The sequence below is a fragment of the Poeciliopsis prolifica genome, unplaced genomic scaffold (assembly GCF_027474105.1).
Source record: "Poeciliopsis prolifica strain line A6 unplaced genomic scaffold, Auburn_PproV2 SCAFFOLD007, whole genome shotgun sequence".
Classification (NCBI taxonomy): Eukaryota; Metazoa; Chordata; class Actinopteri; order Cyprinodontiformes; family Poeciliidae; genus Poeciliopsis; species Poeciliopsis prolifica.
Genome location: NW_026562382.1, coordinates 1419948 through 1434714, shown reverse-complemented (window position 1 = coordinate 1434714; position 14767 = coordinate 1419948). Strand labels below are relative to the sequence as shown.

The 14767-nt window shown below is 39.1% G+C and overlaps 1 protein-coding gene across 1 annotated transcript; it reads right to left on the bottom strand.

The window, feature by feature from the left end:
- Positions 1-257: 257 nt before the first annotated feature.
- hsd3b1 (hydroxy-delta-5-steroid dehydrogenase, 3 beta- and steroid delta-isomerase 1) lies at positions 258-12102 on the bottom strand. The gene is made up of 4 exons (XM_055031424.1): positions 11976-12102; positions 10482-10915; positions 5113-5277; positions 258-2275 (listed from the first exon to the last, which is right to left on the bottom strand). The coding sequence occupies exons 2-4, from the start codon at positions 10630-10632 to the stop codon at positions 1467-1469; spliced, it is 1125 nt and encodes a 374-aa protein (XP_054887399.1). The 5' UTR covers positions 10633-10915; positions 11976-12102; the 3' UTR covers positions 258-1466.
- Between the last annotated feature and the right edge of the window lie 2665 nt (positions 12103-14767).

Sequence of the window (14767 nt, the reverse complement as noted above, 5' to 3'; positions counted from 1 at the left end):
TTAATGGGGTTCAGAGCTCAATAGTAATGAAGACCTTAGTGGGAAAAATGACAAATGTGCAATAAAAGCTAACTTTGGCAGCCGGCCGCCAAAATACGGGGGGCAATTTTCCCAAAAATCTAAAGTTTCTCGGAGAAATATAAAAAAAACACAAGTGGAGAAATTATGATCTGAAATGGAAATCTGGATAGCTTTTGTTCTCATGTATTTTGCTTTCTTGAAAGAACAAAAAAAAAAAACACACTGGGTCTTTTTGTTTAGTCTTTAAAGAATTCTTTATTTTATATATATATATTTGAATCTACACAAATACAAACTATAATCTTGAAGTTATTTCTGATTTTCTCATTTAAATATAGTCAATAATCAACCAATCACAACTCATAAAACTAAAAGCTTATTATTTGAATTAATCTGTCTGTACTTTACTTACAGTTGAACTAGTTCAACCGTAAGTTGAACCACTTACTGATATTGAATAATCATCATATCTTATTGAATATTGAATAATCATCATATCTTCATGGTGTGTTACTTTTTTTGGATGCTTGGGTCACTTGTTTCCCTGTGAATATTTCCGAGCATCAGTGTAACACAATTAACACAAGTCTGCACGTTTGAATAAATTCATTATGGAAAAAATAATAATAAATTTTGACGAGAAAATGTATTTATTCCGTTGTAGTATTAATGGATAAATCCGTAAAAGAGCGACTTTCACAAAAACCGTGACTCCAAAATGGTGAGGGAAACAGAAAATGCACCAAGAAAAACAAATTTTCCCTGTTACTTTTCTCAGAATGACAACTGGAATAAAACTGTTTTTAAGAGCATGATTTCTCATACATGTTCGTCACCAAACTTAAACAGCTCACTATGTATTTATTGATACGCACACGTAGTGAAAGACGTCCTTCTCGTTGCAGAAAGACAATTCACCCTGAAAATGTCACATTTTAATTTGGTTATTTTATACAGTAGAGACAGGGCGTGCTCGGAAATAAATACTTCTGATAATTGGCAATGAATCTCCTCCCAACTATTACTGTAAATTAGATTTATCTGAAGGTAAGATTATTTAACAGCAACAATACATTAATTGCTCTTTCACAATGATTGGTACCAATCTAATAGCTAAAACAAATGGAACTGATTTATTTTAGAGAAAGTACTAAAGAGAGAAACTGAAAGAAAGAGCGAAGAGAAGAAAAGAAATCAAGCGTGTGGCTTTTTAGGGTCAGCAAGTCTCCTTCACAATCGATTTTAAAGCTTTTGGTTTTCTCTTTGCAAGGGGTGCCAATAATGGTGAAGGACCTTGCGTGAGTTAATTTGAGTGACTGCGTGTTTAAAATAAGCCAGATGTAATTCATTTATTTCTGAGCAGCTCCTTCACACTGCGACTTCAGCCACTGAATGAAATGTGTGTTATTCTGGAATGTATTTCCCAGTTTTAAGACTGTAATTTATTAACTGGACATGATTTTTTCCCTCTCCGCCGGCAGCTGTGAGGCGAGCCATTCGGTGGTGCGTCTGCGCGCTTCCTCCCAGCTGTACCGGGGGACGTAGCCCAGGTCGTTCTTGGCTTTCTCGTAGGAGAAGGTAAACGAAGTGTTCAACAAGGTGAGCAGCTGTCGGTTCATTGGCGGCACGATGCGGACAAACGGTCGCAGGATCGTGCAGAGCGCTTCCAGGAGAAAACACAGGATGTAGAAGAGGCGGAGCGGCAGTACGAGTTTGTCCTGAATGCTGAAGCCGAGGGGAGACATCAAAACGTGATTGAAGTCCGAGTAACTCATAGGTGGGGTGTCGTCGGAGAGGTAGTAAAACCTCCCTTCGACCGCGTTTCTTTTTTGTGGATCTTTAAGACTACGGGCCGCCTGGAGGTGAGCGAAGGCCACGTTGCCCACGTAGACGGGGTTCACGTGGGCCTCCGGTACGGACATGCGAAGGAGAATGTTCTTGTTTCGTATGCCGTCGTCCATGTGGTACAGCAGGAAGCGGCAGCCGTCCCCGTAGATGTACGTGGGCCTGAGGGCGCAGGTGGAGAGGCGGCCTCCGTTTTGGAGCGTCTCGCCATTGGCCTGGAGGGTTCTGTCCTCTGCCTCCTTTTTGGTCTTGCTGTAGTTGAACTTCAGGGTGGTGTCGTAAACCGTGTCCTCGGTGCCATTGACTATGGGCTCTCCTCGGGGGTTTGGGCCCATCACTTCCACTGTGCTGGTGTAGATGAAAGAGACCACGTTCTCTTGGATACACGCCTCCAGAAGCAACTGAGTTCCTGTAACGCAAAAGAGCACAAGTTAAGCTGCTAACTATATCATACAGTTAGCAGTCATAGTATATATGACTAATTAGTTTCATCTGAGAGAACAGGCTCCCCGTTTCTTCATCTGACAATTTTTTTGTTGCTGTTGAAAAAGGGAAAATACATGGTGACTTATACAAACTCCCCTTAAGGACTCAATTGATTCTTAGTCAAAAGAATCAATTGATTTATAAGGCAAATATAGCCTAAAGAAACAGTTTTCAAATTATAATTTCATCCAAACAAGCTAGCCTGGTAAAAACCAGATCCTTGTCCTACACTTTGCTTCATTCAGAGGGTCTGGGCTCTCGGTTGTCGAGAAACGATTGCTTTCTGGAGACGTGGACTGTGTTGAAGTTTTAATCTTCACCCAATTACTTACAAAGCTTGCTGGAAATTGCCTGCGCTGTAAACAACAGTCCTCCACTGTGACAAGAGAAGTGCCGAGCCGAACGAGGCGGCTGTTAATGTTTTTTCAATATTTGGAGGTGTGGCCAACTCGGACTGAACGCTTCGTTCGCTTCCTCTGCTGCCATTTGCTAAAACTACAGGCCTACTGAGATTCTAAAACAGCAAAGAAAACTGATCATCGTTTACAACTTCTTCTGCTGTGTGAATTGGCAAAATTTTGATACACAAGTCATTGGGAGAAATCCCAGACAGAGCAGTGAAGTCAGATGAGAATCAAGCAGAATTGTGTAGGAAGGATGATGGCTGGCTATATGCAAACCAATCTGCCACAATATCAAAATATAATTTCCCCCTGTTAAATAATGAGTTATCTGTGATTTTTTACATCTTTTTGTTTCTGCACTACCTTCTACATTTCTTCTAGGCTTGGTTTCTGCCAGACCAGTAGAGTCGAGTCTGATAATAAAATCATTGAGTGGTCAGAAAATGAACGGAGGAAGCGAACAAAGAAGTTCAGAACTTGAACTTTGGCCGCGCTTCCAAATATTGCAGTAACATTAACAGCCATCTTGTTCGGATCGGGACTTCTCGCTTCGTAGTGGAGGACGGCTGTAAACTTTCGGTAAACATTATAGCGTCAAACCTGTGTGTTGCATTCTTCACAGACAAATGTTGGCGATTGGGTAAAATTTAAACTTTCAAAAGAGTCCATGCCTCAGACCCTCTGAACGAAGCGTAGAACAAGGGGTTGGCTTTCACCAAGTTGGGTCTCTGGTGAACCACAGTCAGAATCATTATCCACAGTGGGAGAAGAATGCATGAAACCATGGCAAATCTTCCCAGAAGTGACAGGCCTACCAAATTATTTCAAGAGAATTATCCAGAATGTCATTAGAGAACCAAGAAAAACTCCTTACATAGTGCAGGCTTCAGGGTTACAGATGGAACAATTTGAGAAAAAGATTGAGCAAAAATGCTCAATCTTTTTGAGCATCTTTTTGAGTGCGGTGCAGCATTAACTACGCTTCACTTTTTCCACATTTCATGTTGCAGCCTTGTTTCAAATTGTGTAATTCAGCAGACCTCTTAGACAGGATTGTCTCAAAACACACATATGGAGAAGGATCCAGAAACATTTCTGCTGCCTTGACGTTCCCAGTGAGCTCAGCGGCCTCCATCATTGGTCAATGGAAGAAGCTTGGAACCAGCAGGACTCTTCCGAGACCTAAACTGAGCGATTGGTTGGAAAGGGCTTTTGTCAGGGAAGTGACCAAAAACCTGATGGGTTCACTCTGTCAGAGCTCCAGCATGTGGAGAGAGGAGAACCTTCCAGAAGGACGACCATCTCTGCTGACCTGACTGGTGTGCCTGCAGACTCTGATCAAGCGAAACAAGATTCTCTGGTATGATGAGACAAAGGTTGAACTCTTTGGTGAGAATGCCAGGCGCCATGTTTGGAGGAAAATCGGTATAGCTTATCACCAGACCAATACTCTCCCTGAGGTGGTGGCAGGACAGCTACCTAAAGTACCGAACCACTCCGTGGACGTCCAGAGGTGGCCAAGCCAGAGTCCAGATTTGAATCTAATTGAACATCTCTAAAAAGATCTGAAAATGGCAGTAAACAGACGCGTCTCATCCAATGAAGATTGAGTAGAATTGCCAAGAAGAATGGGCAATAGTTACCAAAGATGAGTGAAGTGAACCGGTGGCATCGTCGACTTGATGCTGCCAAAGATGGATCAACAAAGTACTAAACGAAGAATACGCCTGGTTTCTCTATTTTAATACATTTGCAAAACATTCGAAAAATTTTTCCACATTACCATGATGATGGAGTATTTCTGTGTAAAATTTTGAGAAAAGAGACTGGAATGTGTGGAATGGAGTGGAAAAAGTGAAGCGCTGCAAATTCTTTCCGGATCCACCCTATGAATACGAGTTTCAAGGCCAAAACTCCCCCGCCCCAAAACACAAGGATCCGTCTCAAAGTTAGTCAATAAATTTCTTGATGATCCTCAAGACTTTGGGGAAAATATTCAGTGGAATGGCAAGACAAAGTTGAACATTTTGTGGAGAAAACAACAAAGCATTTTAGTAAAGGAATAATTTCATCAAAAGTCGAAACATGGTGGTGGTAATGTGACGATTGCATTTTCAGCAATTGGCTGTCAGTGACACCAGGGGTGGCACACCCTGATTTTACAGCTAAGGGATAAAAAGTCATGAAATCAACCTTTTAAAATTGACATTTGAATTTAAGCAAAGGTTGTCTTTGTTTAAATTTTAAATGCTTTGAATCAAAAACAAGACATCTGTTAGGGGTCAACGCTTTCTCGCTTGGTAGACATTTTTGCTAACTTATAAAGTCAGCTTTCGCTCGGCTCGGAACGTCTTACCTTTGACGTTGACTCCGTACATCTCACTGTACTCCATTGACCCGGTAACGTCGATGAGGGAAGCGATGTGGAAGACGGTCGATGCACCACGCAAGGCTTTTCTCAAGAAATCCCCGTCTCTGATGTCCCCCTCGAAGACGCTCAGTGTTGTCTCGCCTCTGCAGTCTGAAAGAGAATCATTCAGGTTGACATTTTTTCCACGAATTTGAGATGGAACTTGGACCTCTTGGTCAAACATTTAAACGAAATAAGACTTGAAAATCCTTAAAAGCAAATGTCTGATCTAATCGATTTCTTTAGGTTTTTCTTAATTTAATCACTTGAATTATTTAAAATTCGGTGGTTTAAGAGGGGCAACATGTAAAATTTATAAACACCTGAAGGTGAGGTCGCACAAAGCAACTACCAGATGCCACAAGACAAGAAATGTTCTTTCCATCATATGAAGGTACATAGGTTGCTCACCTCTCAAGAGGCTACTGGAAGGGTATTGATTTCATAATTGTTTTTGTTTTATTCAACACATTTATGATTGTAGTTGATATTTTCTGTGTGCTTTGAAAAGAACATGGTTTTTATTTGTAACAGAGATGCATCAATATGTTCTATGCTTTGTGCTCTGAGTGACGTCATGTTTTATTTATTATACATCATATTCAGAATTCCTAATTGCACTTTCTGAAAGGTTCGTTGCAGATTATTTTTCTTATGTTTGACCAAAGTAGTCAACCTGTCGTCTTTGCTAGCTTCAGTTAATTTACTGGTTATTTTGCTGATTGCACCAACTGAACAGATTAAAGTTGTTTTTACATGTTTCACCAGGCTTGTGAAGCTATTGGTGTATTTTAGTGTGCTGTACTGGTGGAGCGTTATCAAGCAAATTTGTAATTCAGTGCATTTATGTCTGTGTGTTTTTTAAAAAATCCATTCAATTTAAAGCTGTTTTTCTGTATCAGATCGGTATTGGCCTCAAATATCGGTATCGGAAAAAAGGCAGATTGGTGTATTTTTCATTTTTAACTGATGAATTTCAGCCTTTGGCTTAGAAGAACGAAATACATTCAGAGAAAACGTAGATTTTTTTAAATGTGATGCAAAAATCTTCAAGTTGGGAATTGTCTGTCTTGTTCAGTGTGAATTTAAAAGTCGTGAAGTAAACAAATGCAACAGTGATGGTGAAGGTAACGTCGATACAGCATCATTCTGAAGGTTTGGTTTATCTTAATGTAGTTCACCTTATTTATGTGCAAATGCCTTGGAAAAGTCTTCTTATGTCTCAAATGTTTCCCTAAGTAAAAGTGTGAAAAGTCTGACCTATTTATCTTGAGAGAATGTTTTTTGTTCATCCTGGTACTTCCAGATGTGGACGTCCACCGTCTTTGATTCCACAGGTGGTCAACCCCGGCCTCTTTGAAAGTCAAAGCCATATGACTCTCCCATGTGATGCCGGGTGGAATCTTCCTGGAACAACTGCTCGTGATTTGCCAACAGATTGCAAACCAATCCATTTGGGAAAGGCTGGGTCTTTTTTGCCTCTATATGCTGTGATTTCTGTAAATAAAGGAGAGATTTTGCGGGCGCTCTGGTGTGTGTGGTTTCTCCTTCTGTGCAGAGAGCTTTCATGAACCAGTCAGTAACTGCAAGGCAGCTAATTTGGGATTAGCAATCGGGTTTTGGGAACCAGTGTTTATAGTCAGGCAATCAGCGTGCGGTTGAAATGATCTGGTCTAGCCCTTTTATTTTCAAAGAGACAGTATTTAGTGCTTTCCAGGCACTTTTTTTTTTTAGCACAGTCAAGTTGCTACGTTAGCTTTACTTGCCATAAAAATGCTGCATATATCAAAGATGTCTTAAGAGAAACTTGGCTTTGACACTTAATGGCTTGAAATTGGGCCTTTGTCCCTTTAAGAAATCCTGCTCTTTCTGAAACTTCGCCTTCGTCACAACATGGCTCCTCTATTAACCCTTTAACAACGTTTTTACCAGCATTTCTGAAGTAGCTCCTTCAATGAGCTCAGCAGGTGCGCAGCTCCAGTAGGTGTTTGCTAATTGCTGCTGGCTAGTCTGAAGGAGATTAGTCGGGGAGTCACAGAGAAGGACTGCTCTGTGATCCAGCTTAGAAAATGCAGCTCAGGGGAGGAGCTCCATCCCAGAAGGCGGAGTCAGGTCCACCCAGGCGTATTTTACAGCTAAGTGGTTGCCTTGGGAGATTAAAGGATTTCTCAAACAAGCATCAAAGAATCAAGGCAACACTTCACGTGTGTTTTTCGATGAAGAAATAACATTCTAACATAATGTAAAGCTAAAAAAAAGTACATTTTACATAATTCTGCCCCTTTAATATAGCAAATAGTATTATAGATGTGGGAAAGGATACAAGTAAGGAATAGAACTTTTGGTCAAAATGCAAAACTCCAACCTCAATGTGAAACATAGTGGTAGAAGCATTATGCTGTGTGAATTACTTTCCTTGACAAGAGCAGGCAAGTTGTAAACAGTTCGCTAGGAGAAGAAAGGAGCCACATCAGATCACGGCATATTGATATTGGTCATCTTTGTTGACTTCTACTGATGGATGTCACTTTTACTTCTCTTTCTTTTTTAGATATTTATTCAAATTAACTGTTATTTTCCTTCCACGTCACTATGATGTGCTACTTTGTCCCTTGAAGAACGTCCTGAAGTCTGAGTGAACTTTGAGTAAAAAAAAAAATAAAAATCTGAAGAGGTACGAACACTTTTGCAAGGTGAGGTTTTCAGTTTCATATAGTAAATATGAACTTCACAACACGGACATAATCAGTCCTAAAAATTGGAGAAAACGTTTTACCTACACCAAGCGAACAGGCCGTTTAATTCTGGCTCTGCCAAAAGTTATTCAGAGATTAATGATGGAGGAGAGCAGTCCAACACACATACATTTCCTTCAAATAGATGTTAGCCCCATTAAGAGAAACCTATATTCATTAACATCCATGAATATATAAATCACAAAAATTTTCGGATCAACAGTCGACGTAATTAACATATGTCTACTGTTGACTAAAGTAATAAAAATCCACAATAATAATAATACAAAATAAATTCAAAAGGTACACAAACAAATAAATACATAGAGGTGTCAAGGTTACAATATGAATTTAGTTATCGGGCTCCACTTTGTTTCAAAGGTCTCCACCTTAAATTCTCGTCTTGATGTTGTTTTTTTCATCATATAGACTTTTCTAATTCGATCTCTCCACTATGTAATACTGGGAGGTTGTGGCCTTTAGCAAGCATATGTCAAACACTTCTTCGCAATCAGAAGTAAACTCTGCTAAAGTATTTATTGTCTTTGTAGATCAAGTCCGAGGGGATTATTCCTAAAATATATACAGATGTAAATGCCTAAAATAGTTTTTCATATGTATTTGTACATTCTTCCAAAACTCGGCCACCTTCGGAAAATCCAAATATCTGAGTAAACCCCCCATTTCCACAATTTCTCAAACAAAGCCAAGATGTTTTACCATATTTAGATGTGATAACAAGAGGGTTAAAGTTATGCAGCTTAACTTTCCAGTCAAATTCTCTCCACGTCGGGATGTTTGTTAACTGTGTCCAGAGCTAAATGTTTCTTACCAATCCTCTTCTGCTGTGATTATATTAGCCTCCAATTTAGCTTGGATAAAATCTGGAATCGTAGCTATTTTTACAATTTTCGATCTAGATTCGGGAAAAGGAATTTTCTTTTATTCTTGACCAAATATTAATTGTTTTCTTAGTCCAGTAATTTCAAGATTTCTTTGAACCATCTTTGTTGTAAAAGGCAGTGTATCTAGGGCAGATTTGGGCAGGCTCTTTGCTCCGTATCTACCCATATAGTCTTTTCATCCTTTGCTAACATGGAGCAGCCCAACAATAGTTCTTTAAATTACATAAGCCTCACTCTCCATTACTCTTTGAGGACTGAAGTATTTTAAGTTTAATTCTTGCCTTTTTATTTTGATATGCTTTTTTCCATCTCTTTAAAACAGGCATTGGGAATGGAAACTGGGAGTGATTGACATACGAACAGTCGTCTGATTGCTTCTACCCTCCGTGGTAGGATCTCCCACCTTTCTAGGTCTTTCGTAATTTCCTTCCTCAGCTTCTCATAATTTGCTTTGAATAATTGTGAAATTTGAGGTGTGATCGTTATATCCAAGTATCTAAACCCTTTATTGCTCCATTTGAACTTTATTTTTTCTTTGTTTTAACCGTGGTTTTATCTCAGAAACACAGCGAGGTTTGTCCACTTGGTGGTTCATAAATCTGGGCCTCCTCTTGCTGGAATGTGCTCCGGTTTATAAATCAATGCGTGTTTTCAATTAATGAAATATCTGCACTTGTTTGTTTTGTTGTTGTTTTTTTCACGACAGGCAGACATAAAAGGCCGGCTTTTAAACCAAATTCAGAATTTAATGGAGCAAAGACGACCAAGGCTGCTTTGAAAAAAATAAACAAACAAACAAATCAAAAATGTTATCAGACGCTGCCAAAGTGTGCGCGCGGCTCAAAGGGTCTCCGAACATGATTCGTGACTCGGTTATAAACGAGCGCAGTGACAATGACCCGGATGGTACCGACTCTCTTTGGATTCTAGGATACAGCAGCTGTGGGTGCCAAAAAAGAGAAAGGGGGAAAAAAAACAACCACAAACCCTTTCATGCTTAATTTGTCAGTTCTGCGGAACTGTTTGGTTGAGCCTGTAACTGTAGTCTTTTACAGGGGATTTATGATGTGATCCTGAAAATCCTGCTAGGATTATGTCTGATGTTAATCCACAAAACTGTCTGAGAAACTCAACTTAGCAAGCATTCAATCCTTTGCTTCCTGCATTCCTGCATATGTGAGCTGTCCCCGCTTTCTATAAACCCCCGTTATTGATACCGCGCCGTGGGAAATAAAGTCCATCAAATCTGGTTCTCTTTTGGAGTCCGTGCTCTTTCTGAGCGCTGTGAAGTCGCCTCTTCGCGCTTTTACTGCATGTGTAGTTTGTTGTTGTGTTGACTTTTATGGCTCGACTGATTTTCTGATATTTCATTTCAATTCTATCATCCCCGCTCCCTACCAGACTCAAACCGATCTGACAACTTCATCCCCCATCTATTATTTTACCCTCGCAGATCCACTTGACTTGCTTTATGCTCAAATGTACCTCATCTGAATTAATTATGTCTAATTAAGCCAGCATTTTCAATCACAACATCTCACTGGGTTTAATTGCAGACACTTGACTGAACAGTGCTGTGATCCTGCAGCTACCTTTTACCATTATCCTGTATGTGATGTGGGAAAAAAAAGAAAAAGAGAAAAGAAAAAGAGAAACTTTTTTTTTCTTTTTTTACCCTCCAGACTCTCCAAAACCTGCGTCTGCACGTCTCTGTCCAGCAGCCGGATCTCGGACACTTTCTCCTCTTCCAGCAGCAGACGGACGAGCCTCTTCCCCAGGAATCCGCAGGCTCCCGTCACCACGCAAACATCACCTCTCAGAGACATCGCTGGAAACTCTCAGAAAAGTGCAAACGATGATTTAAAAAAAAAAAAAAAAAAAAAAAGAAGAAGAAGGGAAAAAAAGAGGCAATATTCTCTTTCTCCCTTCTCTGCTTTCCGAGGACCCTCCTCAAAACGAGACACTGGAATTGGACCGCGGAGGAGTGTAAATTTTTTAGGGCTTCTTGGGGTTTTTTTTTTTTTTTTTTGTCGGTGTTCTGTCAGTGGGAGAACAGCAGCACCTTCTGCTGTCTCAGCCTCGGTGCTCCACTTTTTGTAAGAAAAGTTACTAGAAAAAAAAAAAAAAAAAAAGAGAGAGAAGTATTATTTGCTCCAAGGGAGTGTGGGAAAAAAGGGGATGGGCTCTGCTACTTCAGGGGTAGAATGTGATGTTTTGTGGTGCTGAGCAAAACAAGGCCTGGAGGAAGTTGTGGAAAAGGTAAATGGGCCGACAACATATAGGAATGTGTGTGCACAACACGCACATACACCTGCTGCGCCTAACATCTTGAGCTGTGAAATAAGGTGTCAAGAAATAAGTGAATGCATTTTGCATAAACATTTTGAATAAAGTATATTAGCATTTTAGGTTATTTATACTTCTTTATAAACCGAAAACGTTATTGATGTTCTCAATTCAGTAAAGTAGAAGCACTGAAGTTAAAAAAAATCAACTATATGTACCATTTTTTTCTGTTTCCATCTTCTATTTCTGTCTCTTTTTTTTTTAAATTGGCTAATATTTTGTCTTGTATGACAACGATGGTCGTTAACCAGTGTTTTGTATTCTAAATACATACATAAAGCTGTACATGTAAACACATGTATTCACATATTTCTTCTTCATTAGCAGTGCAGTGGATCTCAACGCATTCCTACTTCAACATTTGCAATTCACCAATTCTTTTTTTTTATTTATTTTTTTTGTAGAGCTTAGCTGTGATCTATTTGCTGAAATGTTTCCTACGTCTTTCCCATAAAATACTTGAAATAAAATGCAGCTAGTGAAATATTTGAAACATCAGTAGCACAATGCAACTTAGCTCGCTTTTAGCTGCTGTTCACAAACGAGGAGAAACTCGTCATTCTTCCGGTTTAGCTTCTGCTGCTACTGTCTATATTAGCGCAAATTAACCTGTATCTAATGTCTTAACTATTAAAATAGGCAGCTATGTGACACAGGGTTTGTATTCAGAGTTTTTACTTAATTAAAGCGGGCGGAAGTCACGCAGAGAAAATGAATCTCGGTAGCTGAACATAAACAGCAACACCAGTAGCCTGTATGCTACATGCTAACAGGATTAAAGCGCTGTGTTGGTATTAGCTAGTCGCAATTTAGCGAACATTACCTGCGTCCAACATCTTGACTCAACTGAGTCGGTTGGTTTGTGGGGGAAACTGTCCAGAGTTCTTTACGTTTCGCTGGACTTGCTGCCATGACTCTAACAGACCCGAGCGGCTCTGCGCTGCAGCAGGTCTCCGTGAACCCAGCGCGAGCGTTTTAGCGCTCATGGTGCGTTTGAAGGCGGCTCGGAAAAACAGGTTACGACGTGTTAACAACAATATAAACGGTTTTAACTGCTGAGAAAGTATCAGAGGGAACAAGTATGGGAAATGCGGAAGCTCCCACTGTATCAAATCAACACAGGGATAACAGAGCGTTGGCCACTTTAAGGTAAAAACAATAAACCATTTCCGGTCCAGAGGGCCACAGCTGATTCTGTGGGCGGGAAAATTGTGACATGCTGAGTTGTTTGTTTTTTGGTAAAGATAGGACTTTTTAAGCTGTCCATGCTTTTGATCCTCTCGTTTGGGTTTCAATCTCTGAAAATTTTCTTTTTTTCTGCATAAAAATGTATTAAATGTAACTCCTGTGTGTATTTTTAGAGGGGCAGTTTTAAAATTATTTTAAAATATTATTTAAAATCAACTCTTTTTTTCTCTCCTTTTTTTAGCTGTAGTTCATGTGTTGTTATTCCCTTCATCAAAAACATTTGGGGAGTGTTGGTTTGATTCTTTCATGCATTTTTGACAAATCCTTTAATCTCCACGGCAACCATTCAGCTGTGCAAAGAGCCTGGTTGGACCTAGCTCCGCCTCCAATGATGAAGCTCCTCCCTGGAGCTGCAGTTTCCGAGCGTCTATATATATATATATATATATATATATATATATATATATATATATATATATATATATATATATATATATATATATATAAAGCATTTTTATAACAATTGAAGGTAATATAGTTCCTTAATTGTGCTATGAAAATGCCACTATGTGCCTGAAAAACCTAGTACTGTCCCTTTAAGCTTCTTTTCTTAGCCAAAGTGATTACTTTCTCTTCCTCTTTCAGTTTATAGTTAAGTTAATTTTTTTTTCTGCTTTCCTCATAAAGACAAATTTACTAGCAACCTTGGTGAGGAAACACAAGTTGATTCATTCTTTACTGAACTATATCAGGGAACTAACTCATTTCCTCTTGGTGTGTCTGTGTGTATGTTTTGTTGTGTTGTCTGTGTGTGTGTGTGTGTGTGTGCGTGTGTTTGTGTGTGTGTGTGTGTGTGTGTGTGTGGGAGGCGAGGGGCAAGGTTATATCAGCCTAATGAAAGAAGATTTGTCATCTCAAGGTAAGATCCATCTGACATATGGTCAGACGTGTTTTTATTACTACATGGTTAGTTGGACCTGGTCCCCTGTTTGCTCTGTAAACTATAGTTCGGAGGTCGAGTGCCTGAGTGATGGAAACTGTGAGCATCGCAGTGGGTTCTATCCTTCCTGACCACTATCACCAAACATAGATGCACTGTTTTACTGGACACATCAGTTAATTAAAATAAATTCAACTGGGCTTTTTACCTCCCACAACTTCCTGTGTTTTGGACAAGCTGAAACCTTTAAGACGTCAAAATGTTTATGGGACTTTCTTTTTTTTTGTTATCTTGCAGGATGTGAGCCTTTACTAGTCAAACCTCGACCTCAGGTTCCAAACCTATGTGTTTCTCAGGTGCGTCCCAGTGAATTTGAATTTCACGGTAAAGCTACTTGATACACCATAGTGATTAAAGGACGAGGTTTCCCCCAGAAAACTCATGTTTGTGAGTTAATTTTTTTTTTAAAGTTGACAGGAAATTTGAAAATATCTCTTGATTATTATGTGTGTTAAAGATCGGAAGATTAATACCTGAACTCCAACTATAAAGTCTTAAAAAAGGAAAACATTTCAAAAAGACTCAAATAAGCTATGTTCAGCCTGGTGGGGGCTCAAGTAAAGACTGGTGGCCTGCCAGGCTTATAATACCCTGGGGGAAACAGTAAAAAAAAAAAGAAAGAAAATTAGTATCTTAGTAGTGAATTTTCTTCTTTTTCAAATTTTGGACTGCTGACATAAAATGCAAAACATATTTCAGACTTAAAATGCAAAACATACTTCAGATAAATTTGTTTTGTGGCGCTTTAAGAAGTGACTCCAGCCACAGTTGTGCTTCTCCTCTCCTCCTTTATTATAATTTTTTTTTTATTTTTGGATGAGTTGTGCTTTCTAATTTTCTAAACTGAAAGGTTATCCTTTCAGTTTCAGCAACCCCCTTTTTGTTCTTTTTTTTTAACCATGTCTTCCTTCAACTTAACTTTCCATTAAAACTCTTGGGCAACGGGCCCAACTCCACAACAGGATCTGATTTTCTAAAAAGTATTTGCCGTATGTAATCTTTTCAGCTTTAAGCCAAGATATGTAAACATAATCACATCCAATAAATTATTGAAAACTTCATTTCCATAGCTTAAATCACCAACTGTTACACATCTCAGAGATCATTTGCACACAGATGGATGTTTTCCAGTCTTTATTTCTATTATGTGCATTTAAGATCAGAATATCTCAGCAAATTAATAAAAAAAAACACATTTATATTACATAAATATTGGTTTATGGCAAAGCGTGTTTTTTACTGAAGGTTGTTAGTTTGAAAAAGTCCTTTCAATTTGGCAAGAGAGTCTCGTGGGAACACATTCTAATATTCAGATATGTTTGTAATGAATTGTTGGGATAAATTCACTTTCCTTTCAGGGATACAGTTTGTTGAGATGTGGCTGTTCATGAGGCCAAATGAATGGGAGTAGAAAAGGTGAAGACTTC

What these genes read in the sequence shown, in the direction of transcription:
- hsd3b1 (XM_055031424.1), bottom strand. Translation starts at nt 10,632, where the DNA reads ATGTCTCTGAGAGGTGATGTTTGCGTGGTGACGGGAGCCTGCGGATTC. An exon ending in GGTTTTGGAGAGTCTGGAGG is followed by an intron (nt 5,278 to 10,481) that starts GTAAAAAAAGAA and finishes ATTCTCTTTCAG; the next exon opens with ACTGCAGAGGCGAGACAACA. An exon ending in GTACGGAGTCAACGTCAAAG is followed by an intron (nt 2,276 to 5,112) that starts GTAAGACGTTCC and finishes TTTGCGTTACAG; the next exon opens with GAACTCAGTTGCTTCTGGAG.